Source organism: Lactuca serriola, chromosome 8, assembly GCF_051521515.1.
Source record: "Lactuca serriola cultivar US96UC23 chromosome 8, Lser_US96UC23_V15, whole genome shotgun sequence".
NCBI classification, from domain to species: domain Eukaryota; kingdom Viridiplantae; phylum Streptophyta; class Magnoliopsida; order Asterales; family Asteraceae; genus Lactuca; species Lactuca serriola.
This window is the reverse complement of record NC_136415.1, coordinates 75,959,351-75,971,163: the sequence shown is the minus strand read 5'-3', so window position 1 is coordinate 75,971,163 and position 11,813 is coordinate 75,959,351. Positions and strand designations below refer to the sequence as shown.

The following is an 11,813-nucleotide window of genomic DNA, read 5'->3' as shown; positions in this document are numbered from 1 at the left end:
GATCAGAATCCCTAATAGAAAATCTCAATTTGTTTATACCTAAAATAGAAATAGAGTGATTATGTTCGATGAGAAACTAAACGGACAAAACACACAATCGAAGGAAGGCATCGAGAAATTGAGGAAAATGTTAGAAATAACTGAAATTGAAAAGGAAGGAGATGTGTATGAACACATGCGTCTCCTCTGTACGCGTTTCCTAAGTACTTCTCCATTGATCTTCTCTGTATGCACTAGAGTTTTGGTAATGGGGAGGCAGGGGATGAAACTGAGCAATGTGTATGTGTGTGTGTGCGCGCCTTTCTCTTGCCTTTATCTCCACATATGGGAAGACTTTTTAATTGTTATCAGTTTATCACTAAACCAACCGCCATATGATTGATATGTAGATGAAAGTTTGACAGATGGGAAGAAATTAGAATGACCAAGCTACATGTCAACACTTTCTAGCCAAATAAAAAAGGCAAATAACAAACTAACCGGTTATAATGGCTTTGTTACATAAATTAGCGGTAAAACACAACTTGGTTCCCTTCATATGCAAAAAATAATAATAATAATAATAATAATAATAAGATGACAAACTTTTTAAAATAAAAGTGATAAATTGGTTGGGCTAAAGTGACAAAGAAACAAACAGGTTGGGAGCACGTTGAAACTTATCCAAAGTGTAATCTAATACTTACAATCTCTTGAAATGATACACGAAATTATAAATTTAAATACCGATATTATGATTTCGATATATCTAAGTCGGAAATGAGATACACGAACATGTGGATTTGTTAATAGGAAAAGGGAAAATGTCATGTTATCCTAACGAACTTGTCAAGTTTGTTGTAAAAGGTCACCCAATTAATCTTTTTTGTACATTAAGGGAACGACATATAAATTGACCGGTTGAAATGGTCCCTTGACCTGTAATAAAACGTTTCCATAACAAAGTAGTATTTTTACCGATGAGGTGGCTGCCTAGTCACAGCTTATGTGGCAATTGACTCTGGTCCACAGTCAACCCTTGGTCCCCAAGATTGGACACATCGTTACTGGTCTCTCTTATATAAATAAAGCAATGTCCTAATGAGTTTATCACGCCCACTTTGTTACCCTTATTGGTCTCTTCGTTTGTTCTTCCTTTCGTTTCCCACTTTGTGAGTCCATCGAACCACCACTTCGAGATCTGCAAGCATTAAAGAACACAACCCATAAACGTTTATTAGAATAATTGCTACAATGCACGTGATGAAAGTTAATTGTAAAAAAACATATATGAATGGAACAAGAATGGTTTGACTTTGACTGTAGGTAGCAACTAAATTACAACATAACCTATATATGGTATGTATCTAATACTGACTAACAAAGTATGCAAGTACAACCAGGGACACCCTTTATACCAGAAATGTAACTTCTAGCAACCTTAAAACAAATGTGACATGAAATATAAGTCATAAGATGAAAGATACATAACCTAAAACAATTTCATTAAAACAGAGGGAGTATATAATATTTCTCTTTAAGGCTAAACACACTAAGTTGATCAAATGAAGGCATCACCTGAGTTAGCATTCACACACAGATCGAGAAGCTGCAAAACAAAGAATCAAGCCAATCAATGCATGATTTTGGGTCAATTATAAAATTAACGACCATAGCTAAACATGCTGTAGAATATCACCAATCAATGCATGATTTTGGGTCGATTCTTGATTATTTCATCAATAATTGCAAATTATTGAGCATATTATGGTTTACACATGATATATATTAACATCAACCTAAAAATCCATTACCCATAAACACCAGTATGCCGGTTATGTATAATCTGAGTAAAAGATCGAAAGAACATAAAAACTCACAAGGACCTTGAAGTAGATGTAATCATCGGCGTTGAAGCACCTTCATAAAGATGAATATAGTACCAATTATTGATTGAAAAATGGAAAATTTCAAACTTCATGGTTGGATTCACAAAACAACAACCATGCTATTTTTACAAGAATTAGTATACAATACTTACCTAGTTCTTCATGATGTTAATTGGGTCATAAGGGCCTTGTAATGACCGATTGCTTCTTGTAAAACAGCACCCATTTGCTAATTTGTTAGTTATTCCAAAATCAAATGATTTTCGTGAAGAAAAATCACGAATTTACTTCAGAAAGGGAAGAACAGAATATTATCCAAAATTGAATTTATTACCCACCCATGTTCAAGGTAAGCTTTTGGACGTTGTACATTGAAATCAAGATCCCATCTTTGCAAAGAGATCAAGGAATTCTACCAGTGAAGTTGTTTTTGTGGAACCTCAAAACTACCAAATATGTAAGTTTTTTCCAGATACATTTGGGAATATTTCCACCGAGTTTATTGTCACCCAAATCTATGACTTCCTAAACTTGTAGATTCCCTAATTCCCGAGGAAGTTTACCGATAAAGCTATTGTTGTTCATAATTTAAGCAATATAATAATGAATTACGAGCAATTGAACATGGAACGCTACTAGAGAGCTGATTTGAGCTTAATCTCATGCAGATTCCAAACATAATTGGTAATTTTCACCTGATACAATAGACAAATTTAATAATTTATTGTTCCATTAAAAATATAACCAAAACTGCAAACAAATTTAATAAAAAGAATGTTCAAGGGCATTTTAATATATATATATATATATATATATATATATATATATATATATATATATATATATATATATATATATATATATATAAACTTACAATATTTTTAGATGAAGGGTAAGATGGTAACATTACTTGGAACATGACCAAAATTGCTATAAAACATCAAAATAACCACCAAAATTGCAACAAATTCTTTTATTGTTTTGGAACAAAAATGCTTTTTTGAGGATAACTAGTCAAATCTATTCATAAGAAGTCTAATTACTTTCACAGTAGACCTCACCTATGAATTTGAAGTCGATAAAGTAGCCCCCAAAGTTCACATATTTGTTCTATCATTATATTTTCACACTGTATTAAACCTTAAACGTTGGGCTCCTTTAACTGAATGCAACATTCATTTTATTTATTTGTTTGTGTTTATTATTTAATCAGGCTGTGTTATATATTAGACAATGTGTTTTCAAATTATATGGTTCAAGCAAAACATTTTATCCACTTGAAGCAATTCAAAGTACACAACAAAACTCACCAGTAATTAACATGGTTTAATGGAGGAGAGGAGCAATCATGAAGAGCCATGCGATGATGAACTCAAAATGATCTAAATTAAGAAACAAAATGTATAAAGTAAAGAACAAGGTTACGCATGATACAATATATGAAAAACTTAAAACACATAAGTAGAAAGGGGGATGGGTCAAGAAAAATCCAAAATGAAAAAAACTGACAAAATATCATAAACTTAGAAATAATATAGTATCAGAAGTGACTTTATGACCCTCTTTACATCTATTGTCAATGATGATATGCCTTGTTGAGGATTACATAACATAAATGATGATGAGAAAAACATAGCTATCCTATCCTATCCAAAACCAACAGTTTTCTGTAACAAATACCAACAATACAACTTCATGTCAATCAGAGTGATTGTTTAATTAGACTGAACACCATACAAACAAACACAAAAATATGAGATTAACCCTAATCTAATCTCATAACTTGCAGACTCATGAGAATATAATCAAACAATCAACCAAGATCACTGCCATTGCAGATTCATACTAGACCATAGTCCTCTCTAAATACCAAATCCAACAAAAAAAAAACTCCACCTTTCACCCAAACATCCTCTTTCTATACATGAAAAAACTAGAAATTTTACAAATGAAGAAATAAATAACGAGTCAATTACATGTTTCTTACTTACTTGGACCAATGTAGATGAAAACCGGGGGATACAACAGCATGTTTGGAGTGAGAGCAGCAGCAGAAGGTCGAGAATTAAAAAGAAAAAAAAATCTACAACTCAAATACATAGTAATCTAAATCTACAACTTGATCATGTATAAATACCAAATCCAAAAGAACTTTTGTAAATTAGCACCTCTAAACAACACTGATATCACAAAGGCCATACAAATACAAAATCCAAATAGTAATACATTAGAATAAGCATATCTCAAAAGCAAAACTATCACTGATAACATGCATTCAAGAACTACTTGCATTCCACATGATCTATGCAGCTATTCTCTTCCTCTCTTGAACTTGGCAACTCTTACCACAACTGCAACGTATATCTTATCCATGGTTTCCTCAGCAAAAATGAAAAGTTTGTGTCTCCACTGCTTCTTGAACATCAGAACTCCAATAACACCCCAAAACCATGTTCCAAAACCACTCATTATATCCACATAAAACAACCATACCTCCATCTTCTCATCAGCTGCTTTGTGTTTCTTCTTGCTTGTTGTTGTTGTTGAATCTTGATGATTTGAGCAAGTGTTTGGCAATGGAGGTCCACATAGATGTTTGTTCCCAGCATATATTGATGGATCATCAATAAGCGTCTGCAGTTGATTTCCTGTTGGAATTTGTCCCGAAAAGTTGTTGTGTGACAAATTCAAATGGCTCAAAAAAGTCAAAGCTGCCATGCTTGGAGGGATGCTCCCGCTCAACTCGTTTTTTGAGAAATCAAGAGTTTCCAACTTCATCATCTTTCCAATGCTGTCTGGAATACCCCCTCTCAGATGATTATTAGACAGATTCAGACCCACCAACATAGAAAGTGCAGTTAGCTCGACCGGTATTTCTCCCACAAGTTTATTGCTTGAAAGGTCCATGTTATAAACCATATCCCAAGTTGTTGTATATTCAAGATCAACACCTTTCATGACCTGAATCACATTCTTATCAGAATCGAACTCTGGATAATGCTCATATATCGAGTGACTCACAACCATGCCATTTAAGTTTCCTACACACGGAGGGATGGTTCCGGTTAAGTTGTTGTATGCAAGATCCAAAATTTGAAGATTTGAACTTTTGCAAAGAGATGGAGGAATTCTACCAGTGAAGTTGTTTTTGTGTAAACTCAAAACTACCAAAGATGTAAGTTTTTTCCCTATCCAATTGGGTATATTTCCATATAATTTATTGTCACCCAAATCTAAGACTTCCAAACCTTGTAGATTCCCTAATTCTGGAGGAACTTCACCAGTAAAGTTATTTTTGTTCAAATTTAACCAAAATAATGATGCGATAAGAGCAATTGAGCTAGGAATGACACCAGAGAGCTGATTTGAGCTTATACTCATGATTGCCAAACCCTGCAGATTCCCCATACAGTTGGGAATTTTCCCACTTAACATGTTTCTTGAAAGATCAAGCACTGCCAAATCTGTTCTTCTGCATAATGACCTTGGAATTGACCCACTGAAAAGGTTATATTCCAGAAGTAATACAGGTACATACCAATATACATCATCATTTTTTGCATTAGGAAGGTTTTTCAAAGATCCGCTGAGTTTGTTGTGAGAGAGATCTAAGAAAATGATGGGCATCTTCCGCAGCCATGTGGGCAGCGGCCCCGAAAGTGTAGCATTGGACAACTCTAAGATTTGAAGTTTCCTCTGATGTCGAAGCCACTGCGGAAATCCATTCCCGATATTGCTAGAGCTGAGACTAAGAGATATCAACTGGAATGGAGGTATCCACCCACGTGAAACATTGAATGTCAGCTTAGTGTTAAAAGAAGCATCCAAGTACTTCAACATCGAAAGGTTAGCCAAATGGGCTTCAGTAACTGCTCCTTCCAATGAATTGTCAGAGATAAAGAGAGTACGGAGTTTGGCAAGTTGCCCAATCGAAACTGGAATAGTCCCGTCTAATAAATTAGAACGTAGATACAATTCTGTTAAAGCTGCTAATTTTCCAAGGGATTCTGGAATTGAACCATTCAATTTGTTGGAAAAAAGGACAAGTTTCGTAAGGTTCCCAAGGAATTCTGGAATGGGACCAGTCAACTGGTTTTCATATAGATATAGTACTTGTAAAAATCTTAATCCTGTTACAGATTCAGGGATTGAACCAGTCAGTTTGTTGTATGATAGATCAAGATCTCTTAAGTTTGCCAGTCCTCCAAGTGTTTCTGGAATTCTACCTTTTAAACTCCGACTTAATTCCAGCAACTCCAAAGAATATTGGGAGCATTCTGATGCGTTTTTTGGTGGGTCAGTCATTTCCATACGGAACACATTATTTGTCACACGCAATTGTTTCAGGTGGCACTGTCTCCAGATTCCAACATCCTCAATCTCTTTAAACTTGTTAGAAGAAAGATGAAGCTCTAGAAGTTTAGGCATAGTAGGAATCGATGAATTCAGCATGGTATCTGAAAGGTCAAGGACTTCTAGGGAGCTCATGTTTGTCAAAAAAGATGGAAATATGCCTCCAAGTGGATTATCGCTAAGATCGAGGTGTTGGATGTTAGAAAGTGTACTGTAATTCAGATGTGGAGAAGATAGATGCGTCTTATCCAACCCACAACCTGACAAATGAAGCTCTGACAAAGAAGGGATCATGCTTAGTAGCTTTGGAAAGTTCCATGCCAAACTAAGATTAAATCCCGAAAGACTAAGGAATGTTAGGGATGTCATGTTTTGAAGAAGGCCAGGGAGTGGACCTTTGAAAGAATTGTAGCCAAGATCGAGGTGTTTTATATTAGGAAGTATTCTACTGGAATTAAGAAAAGGACCAAGATTAACATTGGAAAGTCTACAATCTGACAAACTTAACTCTTTTAAGGAGGGAATCATGTGAAGCATCATGTCCCAGTTTTGTGCTCCACTAAGATCCACATAACTCAAGTTGAGAAGCTCGAGTGACGAAAGGCCAAAAGCCCATGCCATATCATCTGCCTTCAAAAAGTTTTCATAATAGTTTGAACTGAGATCAAGAACCTTTAAATTAGAAAGATTTCCAATGTTAGGAGGAATGATACCACCAAAACTAGCATAAGAGAGATTCAGGTAACTCAGGTGTTTCAAGGATCCAATAAACTCAGGGATCCGACTTCTTTGGAAATAATTCCCACTCAAGTCGAGGTATTTGAGATGCCTCAACTCTGCCAAAGAAGAACTCACCTTGTTAGCAGTTATGTAGTAATAGTCATGTGCTTTGAGATGAAGGCGTTGAACATTTCCTGTGACAGCGTCACACTGGATTCCTTCCCACAGGCAACACTCATTTCCAACCCATGATGACAACATTTCAAAAGGATCTTGGATACTGTGTTTGAAGTTGAGAAGAGCAAGTCGCTCTTGCTCAGAGCAAAGGACGCTAACATTTCCAACCCCCAAACAAGTATATGTGGCTGCAAACAAAAACACACATATGAAAATGATATGAATGCCCAAACCCATCTGATTACCCATTATCAACCCTAACTCAGTTTTAGTTTAGAAGAAAGTTTAAGTAGAAAGATGGGCTGTGATGATGAACCGATGGTTTATGTTGATCATGTAACCACAAACTTACATTTATAAAGAAATCAATGAAGAATATAACTTGTTGCAATATTGGAAGACTTGGAAGTCAATTAAAATTTTGTAACCACAAACTTATATTTTTGTGTCCCCATGGCACACACAATTAAATAACAGCAGAGTATTTGACAAACAAGTATTTCCATTTTCGTAAAATCATAGATAGATTATAAATTTTTGTAAATGATAGTTACAATTATAAACTTGGAATTAGGCTACATACATTTCATTTCCAATAGGTCTAATGGGTAAAATTTAAAACCGTGGGAAAATATAAAACAATTAGATGGGTTGAGCAGGTCAAATGAGTGGAAACCTACCTATGGTATGATTTAATGCTTACGCTTCTAAATCACAATATTAGAAATCATTTTATTAATTTGATATTCTAAGTCTAAATAAAAACAATGCTCAAGATTACTAATCAATATGTTCACACTTTCTGATACATAAGAGGTCCATTCAATTATTATTAGTTTTTGACACTACATTGGCCTCCCTAAATCACATGCAATATACATTTTGTTTATTTGTGTTATTTTATTATATGAAACTAATAATTTTAATTTATCACAACAAAATTAATTACAAGTTGCAAACTAAGTAGTAGATCATTCACTAGGGGTGTAAGTGAGCCGAGCTACTCAGGATCGACTCGTTAAAAGCTCGACTCAAGATCGAATTAAACGAGCCCGAGCCGAGCTCGAGCCTAAATATGAGGCTCGTTTATTAAACGAGCTAGATCCGAGCTTCAATCAGTGAGCTCGCAGCCTAAATGAGCCTATATATAATATACATAATACATTATTATTATTTTTATATATTAAAATAAAAAAAATATTTGAGGAATTAGGGATGTAGGGTAGTAGTAAACGAGCTTGAATCGAGCCTAAGCTTATTTAGGCTCATGATCATACTAAAAACACGCCGATCTTGAGCCCGAGCTGAGTCTGTACAACTCTTCACGAGCACGAGCCGAGCGTGGTGCAATAAAGCTCAAATCAAGCCGAGCTCGAGCTCGAGCCCCTCATAACTTAAACGAGCCCAAGCCGAGCCTGGCCGGCTCGTTTACACCTCTATCATTCACTACTAAAGTACTCAAGTATTCAAGAAAATGTCACTAAATACCCCATGTGATTATTGTGATGGGAGACTGGGAAGTTACTATTCCATGGGGCACACATAATAGTTTTTGGAGTAAATTACACGAATGGTCTCTTTGGTTTGGGGTAATTTGCGCGCTTGGTCCCTAACTTATTTTTTTAACTCGAAAAGTCCCTACTGTTTGTTTTTGTTACGCGTTTGGTCCCTATTTTTTGTTTTTGTTACGCGATTGGTCCCTATCTTACCTAAAAAAACTATTATTTAAATAGAAAAAAATGGTAGGATAGGTAAAGTAAGGTGACGGGGGCTGGGGTTGGGGTGTGTTTATTTAAATATTTTAAAAAATCAATGGCAAAATAGTTTTTTTAGGTAAGACAGGGACCAAGCGTGTAATAAAAACAAACAGTAGGGACCTTCCGAGTTAAAAAAATAAGTTAGAGATCAAATGTACAAATTACCCTAAACCATAGGGACCATTCGTGTAATTTACTCTAGTTTTTGGCCACAAGACATGGAAGTCAGTTGTTTATTTCTATCCGTAAACTTGTATTGTTTTAATCATGGGGTAGTTTTATTTTCCTCTCCATCAAAGAAAGTGATAATTAGCTAAATTTCCCCCCCATGTCACGTGTAAATGCATTTGCCCACAAAAACAATTTAGGTGAACCACATAAAACACAGAATTTGACAAACAAGCATGTGACACGTGAGAGCAACCTTAAAATACTACTAGTCAACAGAACATTGGAAAAACAAACTTGTATTCCTTTTGATAATTTCAAACATAAACACTAATTATATAGAAAACGTGTGTCGGTTTATAAAATAATCAAATTCACCTCGTATGATAAAGGATGCCTGGCTCCCCTGTTCCCTCTCCGATAAAATCCTTGTTCGGGCTCTCATTTAGTTGATTTTTTTTTTACCTATTTTGACATCGTCCCATAGTTTTAGGCTTTGGGAAAAATATATACAATATTCTCAATCTCATTAATTAGCATCATCTAGTTCACTTAAATCACCATTACCCAATTTATTCGAGAAATTCCCAGAATTGACAAAATTAGGTCAGTAAACACAATATCTTGATTTAGATTACATCACAACATCTAGTAATCTTGCAACCACTAATTTAACACATCTTAAGCAAAATTTACAAATATAACGAACATACCTTGTCGGCTCCGACTTTACTGATTTCTCCTCAATCTTCACGAATTCCCCTTCTTCCGTCTTTAGCTTTAGAGTGTTTGTTACCTCAAAATGACTGTTGGGCAAAATGGTTTATTTGAAAAAAAAAAAGTTTTTTAATAAGCGTTTATATTAGAATTTATGTTGGTAAAATTAACCAGTCAATAGATTTTTAAAAAAGGGTGTGAGGATGTCAAAAGAACGGTGTTTGGGATAACTTATAAAAAGTTCTTTTTATAAAATGACTTTTTATAAAAGATTTTTTTTTCAAAAGTTATGGTTTAAAATGTGTTTGGGACAAAAGTTGCTTTTAAGAAGTACAAAAGTTTCAAAAGTCTCAAAAGTCACGTTTTTGTAGGCCTGACAATCGTGTCATGTTCGGGTTGGCGTGTCGTGGGTTGGCGGGTTGACAGGTCAAAATATGTCAACCCAAACACGACCCATTTAAATATACAGGTCACGGGTTGGCGAGTCACGTGTTGGCGGGTTTGGAACATAAACCCATATATGACCCGCCAACCCATTTATTTATACGGGTTCACAGGTTGGCTGGCTTGTGGGTCAGATTTGGGTTTGTGGGTCCGAATTTTAGACATTTAAGTCTTAAACATCCAAATGAAAATTAAAAACATTCATAGAAACATGTTACAGACTTAGCCTTATAGATTACGACTTATGACCTTAGACCATCCACCACGAGTCAAAATGTCAAAACAGTCAAATGGTCTATGAATCAATGGTATATATATTATATAATACTTATTAAATATTCATACTTGATACATAAATACATTTAAAAATGAAATAATTTTTTTATTAAGAATATAAACGGGTTGGCGGGTTAACCCATTTATTTTTTGAGAAACCCATATATGACCCATTTAATAAACAGGTTGGCGGGTTGGCAGGTTGAAAAACTCAACTCAAACCCATTTATTTCGTGTCGTGTCGTGGGTCGTATCGCGTGTCGTGTCGAGAATTGTCAGCCCTACGTTTTTGTGACTTTTGAAATTAGCCTTTTTTCCTCTTGCTCAAAAGTTGTTTAAAAAGAACTTTTTAACTTAGACAAACATCTTTTGCACCTTTTTGACTTTTCTGAAAAGTGAAAAGTCAAAAAGTTGTTTTTAAAGCATTCCCAAACACCCTCTCATCATTCATTTGTTAAAAAATTGTATATTTTATCAGATAAAAAAACTAATTTGCCCTTAATAATTTCTTTCTAAACCCCCCCCCCCCCTCTCTTCATTTTCCCCAGATTATTTTTGTCCCCCTAGTTCTCATGAAACAAAAATGGTGGGCCTCTTGGAACAAAAATAGCGAACCTGAAGCTACCGAAACCCACCATCAATCTTCTTTCTCACTCCTTCTTCTTTTCCACCGATCCGACAGCCATCGGTCAACGCCATCACCTCTGCAACTCGCCATCACCATCATAGCTCACCACCACCATATATATTCTTCAATTTCCGAGTGGTACGGGTGTCGCTGTTGACGTATAAGCCCAAACTAGCGGTTATTGTCACCCATCGCTGACACCACTCTGCTCCATGGGAGGTTTGAGACACTGACATTTTCAGGCACGGTACTCCAGCCGCCGGTGCAATGTTGGCGGGTTATCAATATTTTTGGCAATCGTAGGGGGGAAATGGTGGGTGGGATCTCGGTTGGTAAATTAGTTACTTCCAGTCCGATGGTTCTTATTGATATGAGATGATGGAGTGCACCGGAGATCGAAGAGAGTTAACAGATTATATAAAGAGAGAGAGAGAGAGAGAGAGAGAGTTGTGGTCCGTCGATGATGGAGGATTGTGGTCAAGCGACTCATTGCCAAAGTATTGTTCGAGGATCGATACCAGAGTTATTTCTAGTGGTGGTGTTTGTAGGAGATTCTGATGACATAGTTTCATCGTACACAAAATTGATTTACCCAACTTTGACACTTTATGTTTTCCCAGTCCCTCACATCTCTCTTCCTTTTTAATGTAGGTTTTCAAGTATCTTCTATAACACCTTGTTTCAAGATATTTCTTAATTCAGAGT

The 11,813-nt window shown here is 35.6% G+C and overlaps 1 protein-coding gene across 2 annotated transcripts; it reads right to left on the bottom strand.

Moving 5' to 3' along the window:
• Positions 1-4,072: 4,072 nt before the first annotated feature.
• On the bottom strand, positions 4,073-11,437 carry LOC145068769 (receptor-like protein EIX1). 2 transcript variants are annotated; one of them, XM_079015767.1, is made up of 3 exons: positions 11,096-11,437; positions 9,757-9,849; positions 4,073-7,306 (listed from the first exon to the last, which is right to left on the bottom strand). In XM_079015767.1, the coding sequence occupies exon 3, from the start codon at positions 7,200-7,202 to the stop codon at positions 4,179-4,181; it is 3,024 nt and encodes a 1,007-aa protein (XP_078871893.1). In that variant the 5' UTR covers positions 7,203-7,306; positions 9,757-9,849; positions 11,096-11,437; the 3' UTR covers positions 4,073-4,178. The 2 variants fall into 2 exon arrangements, with proteins under 2 accessions (XP_078871893.1, XP_078871892.1); XM_079015766.1 differs by lacking the exons at positions 9,757-9,849; positions 11,096-11,437 and having other exon boundaries at positions 4,073-8,228.
• Between the last annotated feature and the right edge of the window lie 376 nt (positions 11,438-11,813).

What these genes read in the sequence shown, in the direction of transcription:
- LOC145068769 (XM_079015766.1), bottom strand. Translation starts at nt 7,367, where the DNA reads ATGGGTAATCAGATGGGTTTGGGCATTCATATCATTTTCATATGTGTG.